At 44.8% G+C, this 21,952-nt stretch overlaps 1 protein-coding gene across 2 annotated transcripts in view; it reads left to right on the top strand.

The window, feature by feature from the left end:
• The window catches only part of Gpc6 (glypican 6), a 951,185-nt gene extending 932,064 nt beyond the window's left edge, over positions 1-19,121 (top strand). For both annotated transcript variants that reach the window (XM_050150388.1, XM_050150389.1), the window contains 2 exons: positions 9,450-9,625; positions 14,753-19,121. In XM_050150388.1, the coding sequence (XP_050006345.1) occupies positions 9,450-9,625; positions 14,753-14,961 (385 nt within the window). In that variant the 3' untranslated portion in view covers positions 14,962-19,121. The remainder of the gene's footprint in view (positions 1-9,449; positions 9,626-14,752) is intronic.
• Positions 19,122-21,952: the final 2,831 nt, after the last annotated feature.

The raw sequence follows: 21,952 nt of genomic DNA, 5'->3' as shown, positions 1-21,952 counted from the left end.
TCCGAATGACCATCCCAGTGAGCACTAGTCTACAATCACACTGAGTACTTGGCTCACAGCAGGGAGTGCTCAGAAGCGCGAGCCTCTTCTCTGAAGTGCTAGTACAGAGTTTCTATATTTAGCATCGTGTCAGTGTCCGCTGCCCATGCACTCGGCAATCTAGGATGCACCTTCCATAGCCAGCAGGAAGCCAGTCCACAGGCGGAACTTCTCCTCCTCACTTTTCACCGACCTCAGCTACTTCTCGGGGGAAAATTGGAGAAGATACAGGACCATTCTGACTCCACTCAGACAAATAGAAAGTGAAAGGAAGCTAGTAAGTTACAGGGGGAAAATCGATAATAATCTAGAAGGCCAAAGGAAAAAAAATTAAAGACCGGTGGAGCCGGTTACAAATCTAGCCCTTCTAAAGTTGCCAGGGTGAACCTGGAGACCCTAGGAGGACATGTGCAGCCATCAGTCATGCCTGAGAAGGACGTTCTGGGCAGCCTGTGACCAGAATGAGCTGTCTCTGCAGGACTAGGGAAGAGTGATGAGGTGGAAGGCAGGAAAGCCCAAGCCGAGAAGGAAATAAAACTTTTATATGGTTAGGATGCATAGGGTAGAACTCCACCCGGCAGCCAACAGCGGAGAAACAAAGCTCCCTGCTGTCCGCACAGACTCTTAACTTACTGCTCTTGGACAGCAGAGTTTCACTTTCTTAGGACATGGCTACAGTACACAACATGACCTGTGGCTTCCTGTGGGATTGTTTTCTCTTTCTCGGGATGCTCTTTCTAAATCTACGGGCTCTCCAAAGGAAAAGGATCAGGACAGGCCGCAGATAAACGATACAGTCTGGAGCCAGGGCCCAGCAGCACAGAGGTTGTCTGATAGGGTGTTAGTTATGTGGGGCTCTTTGGAGGCTTTGTCAGCCACTGCCAGACTCCTCCCTCCCCTTACAGAATGGAGAACTAGCAAACATCCCTATAAGTTACTGCCTTCCTTCCAATACGTCCCTTCCTTAAAACACCTTCCGGGAAGAGGTGATTGAAGACCTAGCTAAAGAACATAGATTAGCTTGAGCCATTGGAGACAGCTCTTATGGAGAGCCACTGTGGTATTTCAAGACTTCTGATCCTCCCAGAAGCCATATGTTCCCAAGGAAATCCTTCCTAACAGGTAGGCACAGTAACTTTGTAAGAAGTAGGAGAAGTAGAACAATCTAGAAAATAAATCAGTCATGCTTGCAAACCACTGCGTGTCAACTATCCAGAGAAAAAGAGCAGGCTGTGACCGGGAGAGTCTGAGAATGAGAACCGACCGGATGGTGCATGGTGACAGGAGATCTCTGTAGAGAGTGAACTGGCAGGCCTGGCAGGATGGCACTGTGTCAGTCTGGTAGCAAAACATGTCCCAAAGAGTCTAGCAATACCTTAAAGAACTGGGAAATGTTCCAGCTCTACCCAACCAGACAAACATATTGGGACGGTGAGAACTCTAAGGAGAAACCTGGCAGTTGTCAAGAGTGGCACTGTTGAGTGTATCCCAGGAGTCGTCGAGGGTGGCGCTGTTGAGTGTTGTTTCCCTTCTGCTGCTACTCATGGGGCTTTTCCCTGGTTGGCCCATGGGAGAGAAAGCAGTAGCCCTAGATGTTGAAGGGAGGTGGCTACAAATAGGAGCCAAGGCAATGGTTGCTCGTCCGTAGCCTAGCATCCTTGACACTGGCTCTTAATCTTCCTTTGTGTCTGCTCTATGATCTGCTGACTTCAGTTCTACCATAAAACGATGGGCTTGGGAGCAGCTGGCTGTGTACTAAAAGCCAAGGCAAAGAATATGTCTTCTGGTCCCTGCACCCACAGTGGGTATATATTGTCCAAAAGTCCCAAGCCATGCCCTGCCTTCGGTTCTCTGGATGGAGCAAGAATCCAGGCTATAAAGCTCCAGGTTCTATTAAGCTACTCTTTAGAACAAGGGAGATATTTGGAGAGCTGTGCTCCCTCTTAATTTGCATAAGACATAGCAGGCTGTATGGTGAGTCGTGACGGAAAGGAGCTAAGGGACTGGCCCAAAGCACTGCTGGGTCCCAGAGGTCTCAGCTGTCCGTGGGTATAGTTGGCGAACATTTGAACATATCTCATTACCATGTCTCACAGATCACCCACGGCCACAGACAACTCTAGTTCTGCCTTCGAGAACCTGTGGACCCACTTAGAACAATGTGGGAGTCTGCTTTGAGCAAAACCACTTTCTAGCAAGGAAAATTGAAAATAGGGGGTATAGTAATTTGACTGTAATTGGCCCCATAACCTCACAGGGTGTGACAGTATTGGGAGGTGTGGCCTTGTTAGAGGAAGTGTGTCACTGTCGGGGTGGACTTTGAGGTACCTTCACTTCCTGTTGCCCATAGGGTCAAGATGTAGCTCCTTCTCCACTCTCAGCTCCCTCTCAAGCACTATGTCTTCCTGCATGCCCCCATAACCCACCACGATGATAATGAATTAGACCTCTGAGAATGTAAGCCAGTGCCCAATTAAATGTTTTTCTGTTATAAGAATTGCTATGGTCACGGTGTCTCTTCACAGCAATAGAAACCTAACTAAGATGGGGGGAAATGTCAAATGTACGTGTTGATGATTTGTAGCGTGCAGTCCAGTGGCAGTCAGGACACCCTCATTGTGTCCCATCAACACCATCCGTCCCAGATATCATCTTCCCATAACGAACTTTGGTTCCCACTGAACACCGACTCCCTAGCTTCCCAAACCAACTGCCCCACAACCACCACTCTGCTCTTTGTCTCTGTGTCCTTGAAGACTCTGGGTCACTCACAGGAGTGGAGCCATATCGTGTTCCTGCCTGGCTTTTGTCACCACGTAACCTACAGTCATGAAGGTTTACCCGTGTTGAACCACGCGTCAGAGTTTCTGGCGCCCAGATGCCCATTGCTCTACCTCCTCTGGGTCCATTCGTCAGTCAGTGATCCCTTGCTTGCATGATTGTACGCTTTCCTCCGTTATGAATGATGAAGCACTATAAACAGAGGTATAAATATCTTCATAAGCCTTTGCTTTTAATTCTCTGCTGTCTATATCTCAGGTGTAGTTGCTGGTCGATGAAGCAGTTATATGTATGTTTTTAAGGAACTGATATGCTGTCCACTATACAGGCTGCACCATTTTATTGTCCCGGCCCCAGTGTTCAGGGCTCCAATTTCTCTACATCCTCACCACTACTTGTTATTTTTTGTTTGTTGTTTTAAATAATAGTCATCCTAATGCATGTAAAGTTTAAATACCTATCTAAATAAGATTCTAAAGGAGGTCACAGATATCACGGGTTTGCAAACCTTATTTGAAACCCTTGAGGCCATGTCTTTGTAGAAATCAGAATTTTTTTTCATTTGAGAAAATTACCACAGTGGATGTACAGTATATTATGTAATACTCCCAGTGGGTCTGGACCTACAACCCACAATCAAATGCATTAGGATTTCTGTAGAAAAATGCATTAGTGTGGCACTAAGTGGGAGAAATGAGGACTGTAATTGGCCATATTTCAGGTTTGATGATGTTTTGCTAACAAATGGATAGCAGGAGGGAAAAAAATTGGAGACATTCAAAATTTGGAACTGCACATAAGAGACTCTGAGTCTATATACGCAGTGTACCTTCTTACATTAGGAAGACTTTTGAGCACACTGAAAATGACTGCATGTTTAGCTGAGAACTAGAAAATTCTGCAGAGGTATGCATCACATGGAAAATCCTGCAGAGGTATACATCGCATGGAAAATCCTGCAGAAATATTCATCGCATGGAAAATCCTGCAGAGGTATGCATCGCATGGAAAATCCTGCAGAGGTATACATCGCATGGAAAATCCTGCAGAGGTATGCATCGCATGGAAAATCCTGCAGAGGTATGCATCGCATGGAAAATCCTGCAGAGGTATACATCACATGGAAAATCCTGCAGAGGTATACATCGCATGGAAAATCCTGCAGAAATATGCATCACATGGATCTCGTTTATGACAGCAAGTGAGTGAAAATTGCTTTTGTCTCACTTTGCCAGCTGTGCCTCAGGATGGCACCAGTCAGCCAGAAACATCAAGTGACCAGCACTTGGGCACCCCAGTTCTGCCCCAACTTCATTCTTTCACTATGAATTCCTATGTCCCACCCCAAAGTCTTCTGTGTTAAAAGTTTGTTCCCCATGTGATACTTAACGGCGAGGTTTGGAAGAACTGATTGGATCATGAGGCCTCTGACCTAAGCATTGGGTCAATCAATGGATCGATTTATAATTTAATTGATAGATGATGGGTGGGGTGCGGCTCAGTTGGAAGAAAGTAGGGTGCTGGAGGCACGCCCCCTGTTGCTTTGTCTCTTGTTTCCTGGCTGTCACGAGGTGAGCACCTTCCCTCAGCCATGCATTCTCCTTCCTGGTCTTCTGCCTCACCTCAGACCCAAAGCCACAGGTTCGGATGAGCATAGGTAGCGTCTCAAACATGAGCAGAGATCAAACGCGCCTTCTTTTCGTTGGTTTTCCGTGACAGCTCCCCTTGAATTCATAGCAAACCCCATGTGTAGCTGCCTTTCAGCTCTTATTTCCTGCTTAGACTTTTACTAGCTAATATATCACAGACTCAAAGGGGCGTGTGTGTGTGTCCCTTTCCTTGAGTATGCAGCTGCTAACATGAGACCCACTACTAACACGTGTGTGTTGGTAAGCAACACTGCATGCTGATAGGTTGACCTGCTTCTCCTTCCAGCAGACACATTTATAGTCTCTCAACCATGAGGAGTGGACGGAAGGCTCAGTGGTTAGCCACTGAGAAATTTCAGTAAGGAGAAATACGTTATTGTTTCTGAGGTTACAGAGGTTGTAATGGCAATGGTCTGATGAGTTTTCTGGCACACAATGTGTAGCCTCCCCCACACACACTTCCAAAGTAGAATGCGTTGCTCCTCCAATGCCTACTAACTTCTCATGGGACTCTTCCCCGCCTCATCGGCTATGCTTGGTTGTAATCAAGAAACCCTGCATTAACGGCATGGCATTAGAGGGGAAGAAAAATAATTCTGCAGAACTGTGGAAGATGCCGCTCCTCGCCATGTTCCTGCAAACAGAAGCCAAACCAAATGAGGTTGCCGCTGGCTGTCCTTGGGTGCCACCCACTTGCCACACCACAGCGTGAATTATTGGCATGGACAACACCGCTGTTTGGCGCTCCAGTTTGCCCCACATCTAAGTTCTCCCTGTTCCCAGTGCACGTGCATCCAGCCTTGCAACCTGGGCTCTCGGCGCCAACACTCTTGGTCTAGTTTCCCAGAAATGGGAGTTACTGTCACTCAAATGAGCCGCGCTAAAACTTGGCAGAGGAAGGGCCTTCTGGGCTCAGTAATTAGTCCATTCTTGCAGAATTTGTGATTTCTGTAAATAAAGCAAACATGGGAGGAAATGAACCAACAGACTCCTAAGACCCTGGACCCCAGCCTTTCACACTCCTCCCAACCGTACCGTGGTCTTCTACAGATATCGTGCCCATATCTATAACTACAGCGGCAAAAAAAATAGCTGTTTTATTTTTCACCTATTTTATGTTTAAATTTCTAAAGTCACCCTTGCAAAACACCAAGAGGAGAAAATGCTCTGGAGGGCACAAGTGCACTGCTCCTTGTTTTGACCGTAAGTGGCTGAGCCTCACCAAGCAGTGAGATGCTGAGTTTGCCTGGCAGTCCTTTATTGTTGCTGGATGTTCAGACTCCCAGGGGCAGCATGCCCATGGAAGATACTGTAGCAAGCTGCTTATAAATAAGACTTGGCTAGCCAAGCAGTGCACATGGCGTGCAGGAGGAACGGGGCCCCCTCTGATTCAGCCTGGGCACAGCTGTGGGAAAAGCGACCAGAGTGAAACGCAGCGTGAGTGCCAGCCGTCACCTTGCAGCCCCTCAAACCACGTCAGCAGCTGATGGCTTCCGCCTGCCGTGTTTGCCAGTGGACTGTCATCATTACCGAACCCCAGGAGTCTGGCAGTCACAGTTCCCTGTCAGTAGCAGCCAATGTAATGCCATGTGCTAGAATTTACACCAAATGGACAATCTCAGAGGCCAATAAGAATTTGCTTATACTCCGGATACATTAAAAAAAAACCGACAGAAATTTATGATTTACTACAAAAGTGTAGAGATATGGATACTTGGACTTAATATTTTTCCTCTTAGGATTATTTTTAGGCCAGAGATAACTTGAAGCTTCATGGAAAAGAATTTGTCCACTCTGAGTTTCGCTTTTATTTTGTTCAAAGGTCAGTTTTGTTCAGAATATGGAGGAAAATATACAGCTTATTCTGAAGCCCTCTGATTTAGATAGGTAAACCAACTCCTACACAAATATGCCATGCATAACACTTGGCTCCTGAATGTCAGCCTGGGTTTCCCCTTTATCTGTGTGGTTCTTCCTGCACATCCTGTAATCTTTGGTTTCTGGCATCTGGAAAGTGATTCTCAGAAAGGAAAGAATTCCCACCATAAGGGCAGAACGCAGGTCTATAAGTGGGAATGACGTCATAGAGGGGAGATTGCTTGGCTTTCCATCAACAGCGTTAAGAGCAGTGGAATAGGAGTCATGGCCTCCTGTACGGATAATTACGGATAATTAAGGAAACCCATGAGAGGCTGGAATAAAGGATAACAAATATTTATTTGGGGAAAGACAATAAGGGTAGAGAGTGGTGGTCCTCTGCCCTGTGGGCGCTGGGTGCTGCGAACAGAACCCCGACCACTACCCAAGAGAGCAAGTGAGCTTTCCATCTGCACCTATCAGGCTGCAGGTAGTACCTCAGACCACGCCCTACTGGGCCGGTGCCCAGAATGTGGTAATAAACCACAGCTGCATTTGTAATAGCACACTCAAAGCCCATGGCCAGACACTGTGTTATACACCTTTGGTCTCGACGATCAGGACGCAGAGTCACGACAATCTCAAGTTCGAGGCCAGTCTGAGCTATGCACCAGGACCCTGTCTAAAAAAGAATACTTTGCTGTCTCCTAGAGCTGTTCTGTTGGCACCTTGGAGGGCCCCTCCGCAAGCCAGCTCCCTATCGGTTGGCTTCAGTTAGGCTCTTCCAGTAGGAACCAGAGGGGTCAGGAAACCCTTGTTAGCCCCCTCCCTGTTAGGACTCAGACACTGTGTGCTTGGGTACCCGACTGCGCCTTCAACTCTGGTGCATTCTGGTGCCCTATCTCTTCTTTGTCTCCAGGGGCTTCTCCTGCTGTTGCCACCTTGCATGGTCCTTAAATCACATTGGCACCTTTGTAGATAGTCTTTCCATTGAGCTCTCTTATTGCCCCTCTGAGGCGCCGTTGTTTCCTATCAGGACACAGACATAGATGGTACCTTTGTAGGAAATTTTTTAAAAAAGCATTCAAATTAGCTTTGTGGGTTCACTATATTATCACCACCTCTAGTTCTGTATAGTTTAAAGTTTTCCTATATGAAAAAGATGACCCAAAAGAAAAAGAAAAGGGAACTGTTGGTGCAGTGCATGGTTTGGTGGCTGCAGAGCTGAGCTGGCCATCAGTGCCAGCTCTGTCCCTCAGCTTGGAGAAGAGGTTTGTACCCAGAATGTCCAGCCAAACCGAGCAGCCCCATAAAGCAGTGGGTAGATTCCTGGTAGCCAGACTGTTTTAGGAGAAGATGGGAGTCCTATTAAAGAATATTTTAGACTTAAGTAATTATAAACCAGAAAAAAATAGTAACAAAAATAAGCAAAGCCCTGCAGCGCAGTGTGCTGGGGGAAAGGTCCCTTGCTTTTTCCTCTGTTCTCAGAACTCAATCAGCTCACATTTCTGTGGCAGCGGCTTGGGGATTTCTTGCTACCAGCCCGTTAGCAATCAGGGCTGCAACAGACAGAACTCCGGTGTTCTCTAAATCATCAGCTCAGTCCGCAAGACTGCACACACACACACCACATACCACACCCTCACACATTCACACACAACACACACACATACACACACTTCAGATGTGAGTTGCAGACCCCAGATTGTTACCTGTGTGTGACACCTGACTGTAAATTAGAGTTACTTCCGCCTTCTTTCTGGGTTCAATTAATTTGAGTGAAAATCTCATAAAACTTGACTGCCATTTACTAGACACATCCACTTGCCATCGCTTGGCCTTGGCTTCATACACTGGGGGAAAGGCACACCTCTCTGGTAACGGAATGTGGGCTGGAATTCTGCAGTGCAGTTCCTGACAGGAGCGTTCTCTGGCCATCAACCACTGCCCTCTAAAGTGTTTACACAGGGAAATCAAGGGGGAGTGATGGTTTAGAAAGACGAAGCAGACAGCACTTGCAGTGCACCCTTGAGAAGAGAGGAGCGGCCACGGGAGTTTGTGCGAGCCAGTGTCACCATCTGTTCTCCAAAGAGACGTGAGGGAAGGGGAGAGAGAGCTCGTGGGAGGTTTGCTGACATCCAGAGGGGAAGGTCTGTTTAGTCGATAGGTCAGGAGCATCAAGAGTCTCAGGGTCTCAGATTATGCTCATGGGCTCTCTCTCCCCTTTGTATAGAAATCCCTGGATGACATTAGACAGGGTGTTGAAAGACTGACAAAGTTGACAAACAAATACACACTAAGGCAACAACATTAAGTCTTCTTAGATATTAACCTCTTTTCCTGAATGCTGGCACACCTATCAAATTAGACCCAAGATGATATTACAAAATTAAAAGTCTGGGATAGGTGTGTGGCTCATTAATAGAGCACTTGTCTAGTGTGTACAAGACCTTGGTTCAATTTCCAGCACTGCCAAAATATAAAATAAAACCCTACTAGACATGGCACAGGCATAAGTGATCACTGACTCCTGCTACAACATCCCAAAGAATCTTTTTTAAGACCCAGAAGGATCTTTGTTCAAAATTCTCTTCCACTGAGAAAGAGTGCCCTTACTAAGGCCCCTTTCTGCTCAGATCCCTTTCCTAGCCCAGTTCTTAGTACCGAAACTGACAGAGCCAAGGAAGCCATCAGGATCTGGACTAGAGCATTTCAAAACTCTCTGGGAGGACGGAAATGGTAGTTAGTCTCAAGAAATTCCGTATCCTAGTCGCCAGTTCACACTTTTTTATATAGATGAACCTACATAAGAACGATAGAAGAACTCTTTACACTTAGGCACGAGTCTGAAGCCCTCTGGCCCCCGCTGCACTGTCTATGAACGTTTGCCTTTATGGTTTAGTTCATTGTCTCAGGCATTCTTGTCACCAGGTGATGCGGCTTCCTGTGTGAGACAACAGGGCCGTGTTGGCTTCTGAGGTCATTGCAACATCACCTGACCCATGTCTTCCTCTCCACCTTGTCACCAAGTCATGTGGCTTCCTGTGTGAGACAACAGGGCAGTGTTGGCTTCTGAGGTCATTGCAACATCACCTGACCCATGTCTTCCTCTCCGCCTTACAGATACCTGCCTGAGATCATGAACGATGGGCTGACCAACCAAATCAACAATCCTGAGGTGGAGGTGGACATCACCCGGCCCGACACCTTCATCAGACAGCAGATCATGGCTCTCCGCGTGATGACCAACAAACTGAAGAATGCGTACAATGGCAATGATGTCAACTTCCAAGACACAAGTAAGAAAACCCACGCAAAGACCAGGGAACCCCGCAGTGGAAGATGGTTGTGTGCGATGGCCCTCTCGATGATTATCTTTAATTACACTTCACCTGTCCTTAATCGTGAGCTTTAACAGTCTGAGCCACAAAACTTACACGCTAACTAAAACCATAATCCCTCTAAATAATAGAGGTTGTGTGCACATGTATGTGTGTGTGTATGTATGTTTCTACCTGTTTGCATACATGTGTGGATCAGAGGACAGCCTTAAATGTCATTCGCTCTCCGGTATTATCAACCTTATTATTAGAGACAGAGCCCTGGAGCTCACTGACTCAGTGAGGCTGGCTGACCTATGGTCCCCAGGAATCTTGCTGTCTATGCCTCTCCGGTGCTGGAATTCAGGTGCACACCACCATGCTTGGTTGCTTTTGTGAGTGCTGGGCTCACACTCAGATTCTTGTGCTTGCACAGCAAGTATTTTGCTTGCTAAGCTACTATCCCAGCTTCAGGTAAAATATTTAGCCGCATGAAAGCAAAAACATAATTTCATCTACCAGTTGATCCATTTATAATGAAGCGATCATTCTTACCTTGTCTTTTCTATAACAACATTTATATCTACTCCAAACTCTTCCCTGCCTCACCCATCACTGCCTAAAGAATCTTCTATGGATTTCTTCACAAGCTGGGCTTGAGTCCCCATCCTGTCTCTTGTAAATGACATTATAAACATTCCTTGAATTTATGATGACTCAAAGGTCGCACACGTGTGATAGAAACTGCACTTCAACGTTGGAATTTGGATCTCTTCTTCGGTTATAATTATGTGGTGTGATATTCTCTCATGATTTTGGACAGAAGACTCAAATCGACAGACCCAGTGAGTCTCGAGAACACAAAGATAAACAGTGACATTCTATGGCGTACTGTGCTAGGCTAGGACGCTATGTAAATTACATATTCTCAATTTGTTTGCAATTGTATTATTTTTAATTAATGAGTTTATTGGGACAAGACTTCACTGTAGATAGAGAAGAATCTGTGCCTCCTGAGACTCAGAATCTTCCATTACAAAGGCATTATTAAACGCTTAGGATACAAATAATGACAAGAAGTTCCCACCAGGGGCCTATTGAAGGCTCCTCTGAGGTGACATTTTAAAGAGCTAAGAGAGAGTCTCGAGGGCAGAAAGCAGGTGCAATGCATTATCTTCCTCCCTGCTCAGCTGTACACAGACACAAGCCATAAACATTTAGATCCGGAATATTAAAGAATTAGTAAACGGCTGAAGTAATATTGCACATGACCATTTCAGTGGGGATCATAAGAGCATTTGCAGAGATTCCCTGGGCTCTCAGAAGTGAGCACTGAAATGAACTTAAGTATATTTGGTTTTTGTCTACGTGGCTTCAAGATGCTTAGCTACAGAGGCAAAGGCTTTGTGGGATTTCTCCTCAGGAATGTTGGTTTTTTTTTTCCTTAACTGTATAACCTGAGAGAATCCACAGGGGAAAAAACGTTCTTGACCATTAGTTGTAAAGCCGCCAATGATACTGACATCACTCGCTGAAGCTGAAGATGCCTGTGTATTTGGTTAATGAGTTAGAAAGACACAAGCTACAGGTGGAAGACATTAAGTCATCTCAACTCCACCTCCCTCCTACGAAGCTGTTCCCTGAAGAAGGTTCTTAGCACCTTCCTCCATTTTAAAGAACTCAAGAATTTATTTTCTCCATACAGGGAAATTGCCACGCAATGCTATCACATTTCTCAAAATCATCCCGTTATCTCTTTTGGCTTTGGCTTGACCTCTCTCTTCCTCTTGAGAAGAGAATGCTGCCCCAGCCTTTAGCCTTCGCTGCTGCTGCCTCAGCCTCACGGTCCCCATTCCGTCCGTCCCATTGTCTCCCTGCAGCCACGTGCTGCTGTACCTGGAGAGTAACTGTTTAATGTGTGATAAAGTGAGAATTATCCGATCTTGGCTTTATCGCAGTTCCTTCTTCTCTAGCCTAAAGAGATGTCATCCTGGAAAACTCGAGGAATGTGAAGGAGGCAGTGATTTTTCTCAATTTCTTCTCAGAAGAGAACAAAACGCAGGGCAGTGGAGATCATCCCTTGGTTCTAACTCGAGCACCGACTGTAGCTGTTTCAGGACAGTGCCTGGGCCATGAGCTGTTATCACACTCATAGCTGTCACCACCCTTCCTGCTTGGAAGCGTAATTTCTAAGTTGCCCGTTCTACCCCATAACACCTGCATTTGTGATCCCCTTTAGTAAAGTTGGGGGCCATTGTTTTTCATAGCCAGAACCTCTTGTCATTATTTGCTTCCCACAATTTTAATATTCTAAATCACTCTAATAATATCTTCGTAAAGGTCTTATTACTTCTTGCTCATGGTGCTGGTGTTGAGAACAATTCCCTTTGCAATTCTGATATCTCTGGATTTAATTAATAGGCATTTTTCCGCTCATAAAGGCCAATAATGATAAGGCAGAGAAATGATAAGAAACAAGGATAATGTATTCAAATGATCTTATCTGGTATTTAGAAGTTCCACTGGGGGCTGGATAATGGGGCTGAATGTCTCTTCTTCACTCAGAGGAACAATAGAAGAGTTCCTATACTGCCTTGCCTTAAGTAACATCTGAATCCAAAATGGCGCCCGTGTGTCAGGAGCAGTGAGGCCCAAGAGCCAGGGAATGTTGGCTGAACTCACTGGGCTAATGAGTGGGACAGCAAACCTCATTACACAGATCACAGTTCCTGAATCTTTCCAGAAACACTGTCTCATTCATCCCCACGACAGTTCTGGGACATAGACACATGTCCATGCATGTCTGCCTAGGTTAATAATGGTAGCTTCCATGTTAGGCCACACTTCCTGGAGGAATCAAATCTCTTCCATCTGGCAAGACCGCAGCCGTGAGTTTGCCTATACATTTTGTCCAATTGTCCTGACACACAGCCTGTTACCAGTGCCTTGTGTATAGCTATAGAAACCGATAGAAGTTGTTGATTTAATTGCTCAAGGCATACTGACTTACTCAACAGATTTTATTGAGTATCTGCTGTGCATCAGAGATCAGTGGCCACCTGGAAGTGAATGGTCTATGCAAAGACTCTACCATCAAAATGTTTATCTTCTCATGGAGTACGGACAGTGAAGGAGCAAATACATGGTACAGGCCCCCGTGTTAGGGGGAACTTTCAGGAGGTGGGCACAGTGGGAGCTGGCACGGTGGCAGGGGTTGTCTTAGACCACCTCCAGATATCGAAAGTCAGAGTTACTCAAATCCTTGACATAAAACGACTTGGCATTTGCATATGACTCACACACATTCTCTGACATTCTTAAAACAATCCGCGGGTTACTGATAAGACCTCAGCTAGCAGGTCCTATGTAAACCACCGTTATGCTGTATTTCTTCAGGGGATGACGAGAAGAAAGATGCGGACGTGTTTGACATAGACACAGTCAGGGTAGAACTGCACGTCCACAGCGCTAGAGACAGACTTACGGGGAGCTTTAGCGGGGTCTCTTCAGACATCACACCATTCACCTGGGTTTAACTCGGTATTTGGCAAGTTTGCATTGCTTCTTGGATCTTTCTGGAATTATTTTTACTCCATTGAAATGAACTGAGGTCCTCTGTAAGAGCAACGCTGCCCTTACCCCTTATGCCATGTTGGCTGAATATGTCATCAAACACGAAGGAACCGAACAATGAAACATGATAATTCAGCATCCCCAGAGGCACGGTGGGCAGAAGGGGCAGATGCCTTCCTCATTAGGTATGAGGCATTGAATCAAGCAGGGACCAGCAGCGTTATTCTGTAACGGGACAGAGAGTAAATACGTGAGGTTTAGGGCCATACAGTCTCAGTACCAGCCGCTGTGCCCTAGGACTAGGAAAGTAGCTCTAAGCCACTGGGGTGAGCAGCTGTACCAGTGTTACAATCAAACTATCAGCCTGAACTTCACATGTAGAATTCTTACAGTCACGTGATCGGATCCCACAGTTGCTTATTCCAAACGTTAAAATACATAGATAGTGTCCTTAACATTTGGAGACACAGAGAAATAAGCAACAGGCTGCAGCTTACCCACTCCTTGAAAAGGAGACCATCTTTGCTGTTAGGACAAGACCATGAGAGTTGGTGTGGGGGAGAAGCCAAGCACAATAACTATGTCTACCTTCTGTGGCTCTCTGCCGCTCTTTCTGCAGCTTCCTGCCTGCACTGCCTGCTCTTATTCTCTGTTTTACCTTCAGTGGCCTTTTAAAAGTCTGTCTAAGAAGGTTAAGGTGCCATACACCTTTAAGCCCAGCACTCTGGAGGCAGAGACAGGAGGAGGAGCCTGAGTTTTGGATCAGCTGGGGCTCCCAATGCAAAGAAAAAAACAACAACAACAACAAAAAAAATGTCTTTTAAAAAGCATAATTCCTGCTTAGAGCAGCAGGCTCTGAAGCACAAAACAGCAAAGATCATAATTACTTCTTTAAGACAGACAGAGAGAGAGACAGATAGGTGATTAATAGAGAAAGAGATGATTGATAGATGACTTATAGATAGTTAATAGAGAGATAGTATATATTTTATATATATATATAAATTGTGTGTCTGTGTGTGTGTGTGTGTGTGTGTGTGTGTGCGCGCGCACGCATGAGTTTATTGTCTTCATGTATGCAGAAGCTGGGACAGGCCGGAAGAGGGTGTCAGGTCTCCAGGAACAGAGTTACAGGTGGCTAGGAACTGCCTGGCCTGATCCTGGGGAATGAACTGAGACCCTCTGTAACTGGGGAATGAACTGAGACCCTCTGTAAAAGCAAGACTGCCCTTAGCCCTTACGCCATGGCTCCAGCACCAGGAACACAATTCTGTCATTTAAATGTATCTAATATCAGTGTTGTTGAGGGGCCACCCACTGCAAGTTTTCCCTGGGTAGTAGATACCAGTGAGTACCATGTTTCAACGCTGTTTCTGGCCTGTTCAACCTGCCCACGAAGGACAAACCTGTGGGCAGATGAGCAGCCCTTTGCTGGGAGTGTTTCTCCCTCTCCTTGCGGTATGAACTGTATGGTTGTTTGTCTCTACTTCCGGCCAAGCGCCCTAACTTTCCTTGTCAATCTTCGCCGGACAGGTGATGAATCCAGCGGCTCAGGCAGTGGCAGCGGGTGCATGGATGACGTGTGTCCCACGGAGTTCGAGTTTGTCACCACCGAGGCCCCTGCGGTGGACCCTGACCGGAGAGAAGAGGAATCTTCGGCGGCGGCCGCGCAGGGCAGCTACTCACTTCTTTCCTGGTCTCTGGTCTGCATGGTCCTCGCCCTGCAGAGACTATACAGATAATCGCCGGCTTTGGTCAAATGAAACTGCATTTTAGCTCTTCAGTGGCCAACTCCCCTCTTTTCTTACACTCTTGGACAACGGACCATGCCACAAAAACTCGCCGTTTTCTATGACCAGAGAGCAGTGTTGCAACCTGCCTCCGTTTTTGTTTTCCCAAAGAGCACCGGGTGCCAGAGGATCGGCTTCTTTCCTTCAGCTCTCTCTGGGGACCTTGTTTATTCCAGAGAGAATTCTTACTCAAATCTTTCGTACCAAGAGATTTTTTTTCTTACCGTCATTTGCTTTTATGCTGCAAAATTAAAGGGATTTCACGTTGTGAGGGTTCTTTTTTTCCTAACACCCCACTTAAAATAAAATAAGATAGGAAGAAAATAATTTTCCTTTTCAAATCAGGCCAAACCCCAAGACAACTGCCTTTTCAACAAGCAAGCAAATAAAGGAACTCTCATGCTACCGGGCTTGGCAGCCCTGGGGCAAGCTTTCCTGTGACAAGCCAAGTTTACAAAATGCTTATGAGGAGGAAGCGTAACATTTTTTTTAATGTAGTGGAAACACGCTGTTGTCTTGGAGGTATTGTCTTGCACTCTGCCCAAAATGATTTGGAGGTACTAATAGTAAATTTAGGATTCTGTCTTTATATGAGTAGTAATCTTACAGCAACTCAATGCCTCTCTTTCACCTGCCTGATGCCATGTTCACTGACGGCAGTATTTTCTCACTCTCCTGACACCTGTCCACTGTACCCAATTGGCACCAGTTGTCTTCAGTTCTTCACGGATGCCCCTGTCAAGTCTCATTTCTCCTGGGTCTTGACTAAAAAACAAAAAACAAAAAAACAAAAAAATTATCTTCATTGGTACAGTCTCGACTTTCGCCACCAGTCTGATGTGAATTAGACCTCATAGTTCCTCTGTCCTGACTGTCCCCCAGATAAGAGTTCTCTCACTGACATGATAATTAGCTCCACACATGAGTTTCTGTTCTGGACTCTTTGATTTGTGTCAATTGGTTTCAGCATTACAAGGGCATTCTCTTGCAAAATGACTCACAACAACAAAAAAACTCAAGACAAAAAAAAGAGAGAGAAAAAAAAACACTATATATATAGTACTGACATGGAGATTTCGTTCACTTTTTTAGTCTTAGTAATGATCATCTATTTTTATATCAATATATATATATATAAATCACAGATTTTAACTTCTTAATTCCAAGCTCAGGGTTGACACTCCTTTGTAACAAAACTGTTCTGTCAACCAGGTCTTCTTGTTTTGTGGGGCTCAGAGAAGGGACTCCTCAATGATCTGTGAGCACCAAGAAATCAAGAAAGAGAACTTTTTATGTATCTAACTGTCCATCTAGTCCAAGTTTGCCAGGGCACACCCTTCTCACACAAGTTTGCTCTGTCCCTGTGCTCCAAACTGTCCTGAGCTCAGGGGATGAGCCCTGGTGTACAGGACGTTACTGGCAATGGAATGCGTATGTGTAAAGAATGAAAAACCATTGCTCTCAAGTACAACACCTCTGGCCTAGGACTCCTGCTGGGGACTACAGTAAATGACCTAAACTCAAGAGGCCAATTCTAACTGACCCACAAAGTCAGGCTCAGTGCCCCGCCCAGCAGAGAGAAGCAAAGCAAACCAAACTGGGGTTTTTTGAAGACAGTTGGCTAGCCATGTGGTTTTGGTTTTGAGGGGAGGGTTATTCGTTTTGTTCTGTTTTGGGTTTTGGTTTTTACAATGCATCTGCATTAGAGAGAAGAAATGATTTCAAGACACCACGGCACGCCAATCGCATCTTAACTGGCTCATCGACAGTGTTGACACATAGATGGTTCTAGCTCTATTTTCACCAAAAATGAAATTAGTTATCGATTTAGTCACCATGTCTAAGTAGAACACATGCACTAGTATTAAGCATATTTGAGCACTTTTGAAAAACAAAACATCTTTACCCACAACGGTTGCTACTGTATGCCTAACAGAATATGAAGTGTAGGATTCTGAGAGACTTTGTGGCATCTTTCGCTTCAGTTTGTGTGAAATTAATCCTTAGTCAAATCCAGAATTGCATCCCTCTGGAAAACCACCCAGTTCACTGCCCCCCTTCGGCTTTTAGTCACCATTCACACATAACATCTCCACGAAGGACCAGTCATTTACGTTACTCAGCTCACTGTATGTTCAGAAATCAGTATTGTTCGTCTCCAAAAATTATGGTGCGATACAAATTAAACCAATGTTGATTCTCGAGGATATCTGAGTAATAATTTTTATGATGGAACATGAAGCTCCCTCTTCCTTTTAGAAATATTTCTACATTATATTATTTCTATAACATCCATCAAGATTCTTATTTTTTACTATGCTTTTGACTCCACATGGGTTTTTTTTTCATTGCACACGACAACACATTACATTAATGAGCGTGAGCCCATGTTCTGTGCACACTATTCACACAGCTACTATAAAAACACTTGCTTCCTTCGTTCCAACACCTATATTCTCAAAGGTATCCCTACTGACAAGATCTACCAGGCGAGAGTTGGAATGAGACTCGGCCAACTAAGCCACATCATTCGTCACCTTGCACAGACATGGTCAAAATATCATTCACTTGAACTTCCTGGTTTTTGTAGTCATTCATCATATGAGTTTTAGAGTAATTTAATGCTAAGGTGTTTTGTTGTTTTTTTCTGTTCCCTCGGCCTTTTCATTGAGTTTCCCCTTTTCAGTACTGTAGAATCCTCCTCGCAAACTTGCTTTCTCATTTTAGCAGAGTGATAGGGGGTGTGTTCATTCTCCATCGCCACTCGTAGCCTCCCCTCATTTGTGAAGATGTCCCCTAAATTCCATAATCACATCACAACTTGTGTTATGAGTAGAGAGGAATGGGACCCCAAAATTGGACACTAGAAATTGGTGGGTGGTGCTCATAACTGCAAACACTTAGCTTATTGAAGTGCCTCTATTTACATGTTCTTTAGTTATAATATGTATTTTTCTAACAGAAATACACGTCTGTAATTGATGTTTATTATACTTTGTATATGTTACAACAAAGGCTACATGGAGGCTAATGTCTTTAGCAGAGAAGAACGAACCATAAATTTATGAATAGGAGCCTGGATTGACAGCCATGAGTCAGCCTTCTGTCATTGCAGTGAAGGCCAAGTTGGCACTTTGACTACACCATCGAAGACTGTAGCGCTGGAAGTCTGACTCCCTTACCATGATTCGCCCAAGGAGGAAGGTGCCACGAAACACCTCCTCAAGTGTAAGGGGTAGAAGCTACTTTTGTCTACACTGAAAAACACGATTCATTGATGAGCGGTACTAATTTTGAAAGGAGCATTCTTTAAATCAAACACATTGAAAATATTGTTGAATGCAGAACCATGAATCCTGAGTTCCATTCCCTGCTAGAGACATCAGCCTTCTTCAATTCTTCTTGCCATTACACACATATTTGGCTACAGACTAAGCACCAACTTAAGTCCTCAAGGAGGAATACAACTTGGTAAAAATCATTGCTTGCGATTCTTTTTTCACCTCTTTCTGCAAGGCTATCAGGTAGTTTGACTTCAGGTTTCAAGTCTTAAGAGACACAGGATTTGACTTCTCCAAACACCTGCAGATACTCAAGCTCGTTTTCTTTGATTTACAATTGCTAACACATTTAAATTTAAAAAAAAAAAATGTAGCCTTGCAACCCGAAGAGGAAAGTAGTCCATAAGTTCTAAACCCGCAATGTGTTCCTCCTTGGTAGAGACACTAGCCAGTGCTTAGTTTTAGGCCAACTTCTACAAATAGAGTACTGATTTGTACGCACTCTGGAGACTTGCTCTGTCATGATTTGCTGCAGCCCAGATTCAGCTTAGCGTGGGAATGCTTGGAACTTCACTGGGAGTGGAGTGGATACTGGAATCATTGGCGTGGCCTTGTAATGGCGGACTCCGTGAGCAACACCTGATGAAGGCACCACAGTGTAGTCTCTGTGCGCATAGACAGAACACATATGCGGGAGAAATGTGTGCACCAATCAAACCTAAAATTTTATGTGACTGTCAAATGACTATTATTTGGGTTAAGATTTTTTCATTTCTGATTTGGATAGAAAATTGCTATTAATCTTGTATTAAAATAGTTTTTAAAAATCTACCTGTGCTCTCTCTGTGCTTCCTAAATGACATTCGTAGCCTGTGGTTTATATTTTAAAGTCTTTTTGTTCACATCATTTTAGAAGCATCAGTACTGAAAATCCATAGTCAACCAAGCACACACAGCACCGGAAATTGCACATCTCGGCAAGTTTAGGACTTTCGGTTTCTTGATGTATAAGGAAAGCGCTCAACCCCTCTTCTGTTTCTTGTTGAAAAACCCATGTAGCATCGTAGAACTAATATCAGTACCCTACAGATGCGGTCAGAAGAACATAAGATCACCTGTCAAAGGACTAACTGCTTCCAAATGGGCAAACCGTGTCGACTTTCTATTTCTGAGATGCTCCCCTGCCCCCATTCGCACTGAATACACTAGCCCTCTAGATTCACTTAACCATCGGGTCTGAAACTTTTCCTGGTCGCCCTGCTGTGGGTGCTGGGCCGCAAGTATCCAATTGCAACCAGGTATGAAGTACTCAGTCCTCAATATCGTTAGCCATTATTTTAGTAGAAATACATCATTAATTTCAAGAACACTCTTAAATGAGAGTCTATATTAAAGAGGGTATCAAGAATGCAACATTTAGCTGTGAGGAACGCTACAATTTAATTCACTTTTCACCATCGTGGTTTTTATCAAGCAAAGCAGTTTTCACAAGACCATTTGGGGGCTCTAGAACAAATGCACCTCCAAAATCAGAATGCAACAGATTTCATTTAGAAGCAAACTGGAACCAGTTTAATGGGGAAAAAAAAAACCATGAAATGCAGAGTACTTTTCACTAAGTAGTAAGGATGTTTATTTTGAATAAATATTCTGGGAAATACTTATCAAGCATGAGCATCAAAATATAAGTTTATGAAACAGTGGCAATCAGAGGTCAAATATATTTTTGTGCTTGAGAGCTAGCGAGGCACGGTTGCCAGTGTGAGCCCAGGTGAACAAATGTGCACGCTGCTGTGGTCTCTGTGTGCTGCTCTGCCATTCATTTGACAGTGTAAACAAGCAGGCAAGCATACAGTGTTGGGTTATACATGGGGCACACAGCAAAGCCAGGAGGAACCCAAAGCCTCCTTTCTAACCTGCCAAGGGAGCCTGGGCTCTTGTGCTCCTTGAAGCACAACCAGAGCAAGAACGGGGAAATGTCCTGAGAATACACCAGCGTGGAGAGCAACAGAAAGGAGGCCAGCACACTGGATTCCAGAATGCAGAAAAATATCTACCTTAAACAAGCTTATCTCTTCGAAGCACACATAGGGTTGTCTGTCTTGTTTTAAGAAACTTTTCATGGACTTCGGTAAATGACCTTTCTTTCCAGAGATACAAGATGACCCGTTATCACGAGCCAGCAACAGTTACAGGTCTAAGAGCAGGTGGCATGAGCTCTGCTTCTTTCTAAGCATCTGGCATCTCACCCGGAGTTAGGCAGATACAGCCAACGTATAAGTGAACATGGTAACTTCAAAACGTAGGAGACAACATGACAGGACTTAAACACAGGAATGGCACCAGGGAGGGACTCAGGTGATAGAGAGCCTCCCCAGTAGGGTGTGAGCTCCCATCTAGTGAAATGAAGGAGCAGTCAACCCTCTGATGGGACGCTGGCTACTTACCAGACCAGCAAAAACTAAAGAGGACACCTGCAGCATGCTTGGTCATTTAACTGTGTTCTCTCTTGACCCTTTTTCTCAATTAAAAACCCTAAATAGAGAAACTATGGGCTCTGGGTGCTTGCATGCCTTGGACATGTAAGTACTGTGAATCAAAGCATGACGTGTGGACAAGAAGTACATGAAGTCTGCATTCCTTTGCCCTCAGTTTGTCCTACATACCACATTCAGAAGAAAAGCAAATTCTGTACAGTGTCTTGTAGATCCACGGACTCCACCTTTCATCGACCTTCCTTGCAGTTTATTTACCTGGTGCAACGGTCAACCTGACTCCACATAGAGGTTTAAAAAACTGAGCGGCCAGGCAGCACAGGCAGGAATGGGCATGGTACCTTTGCTGACCACTGTAGCAGCATCTGGGAAAGGACTATGATGCTGGACCCTTGTCCATCTAAGTCCTGATGCTGGTGGCCATGTCTGTCCTGAACTTTTCTCTTAAGACATCTGGAAATGTGACTGTCAAGTTAAAGAAAGGTCTGTCTAAAGAATGAGATTATTCTTTCTTGACACAGCACGCCCTATATTCGTAAAAAGCAGCTCATACAAAAGGGAAAAGTCACATTCATCTTCCTATCATGATCAACGTCACATGTCCCTGACTTAGGCAGACGTTCCTGCCTTGGCCATACAGAGCAAAGAACCTGCGTGGTGAAGCCTCCATCTTCTCTCCTGGCTTTGGTTGACCGCCTTCACCCCTTCTTCTCTTTTGGCCCCCTCAGGCTACTCAAACCCTAAAACTTGGATTTTGAGTTATCCTGGTTCCTATCAGCCTCTTCAAATGTGGGGACATGACACAGCTGTTCAGCAACAGGATCCTAGTCGCCAGTTCTGAAGCTGATGCTGGCACAGAGACGCCAGGGTTTCCACTCATCCCCAGTTCTGAATCATATACTGTGGGTTCCATTGTGGATTCTGGTACCCTGCTCCTGCGTGTGAAAAGTGTGATGCCCCAGATTATAGTACGCAATGAAGACACTATGAAAAGCTTGACGATAATAAAGGGATAATTTTAATGTTTATTTGTTTGTTTAAACCAGTTCGTGTAAATTAGCGCTTTGAAACTGTCTCAGTAGAGTCACAGATACACCTGGCATTTTACACGCGTTTGATTTTAAGAAAGAAGGAAGCCTTTTTATTGGTGTAAAGGAAATCTATATA

Source organism: Alexandromys fortis, unplaced genomic scaffold (genome assembly GCF_014885135.2).
Source record: "Alexandromys fortis isolate MF-2015 unplaced genomic scaffold, M_Fortis_MF-2015_v1.1 scaffold_66, whole genome shotgun sequence".
NCBI classification, from domain to species: domain Eukaryota; kingdom Metazoa; phylum Chordata; class Mammalia; order Rodentia; family Cricetidae; genus Alexandromys; species Alexandromys fortis.
Note: the sequence above shows the minus strand (reverse complement) of the source record. Positions and strands in the feature narration are given on the sequence as shown.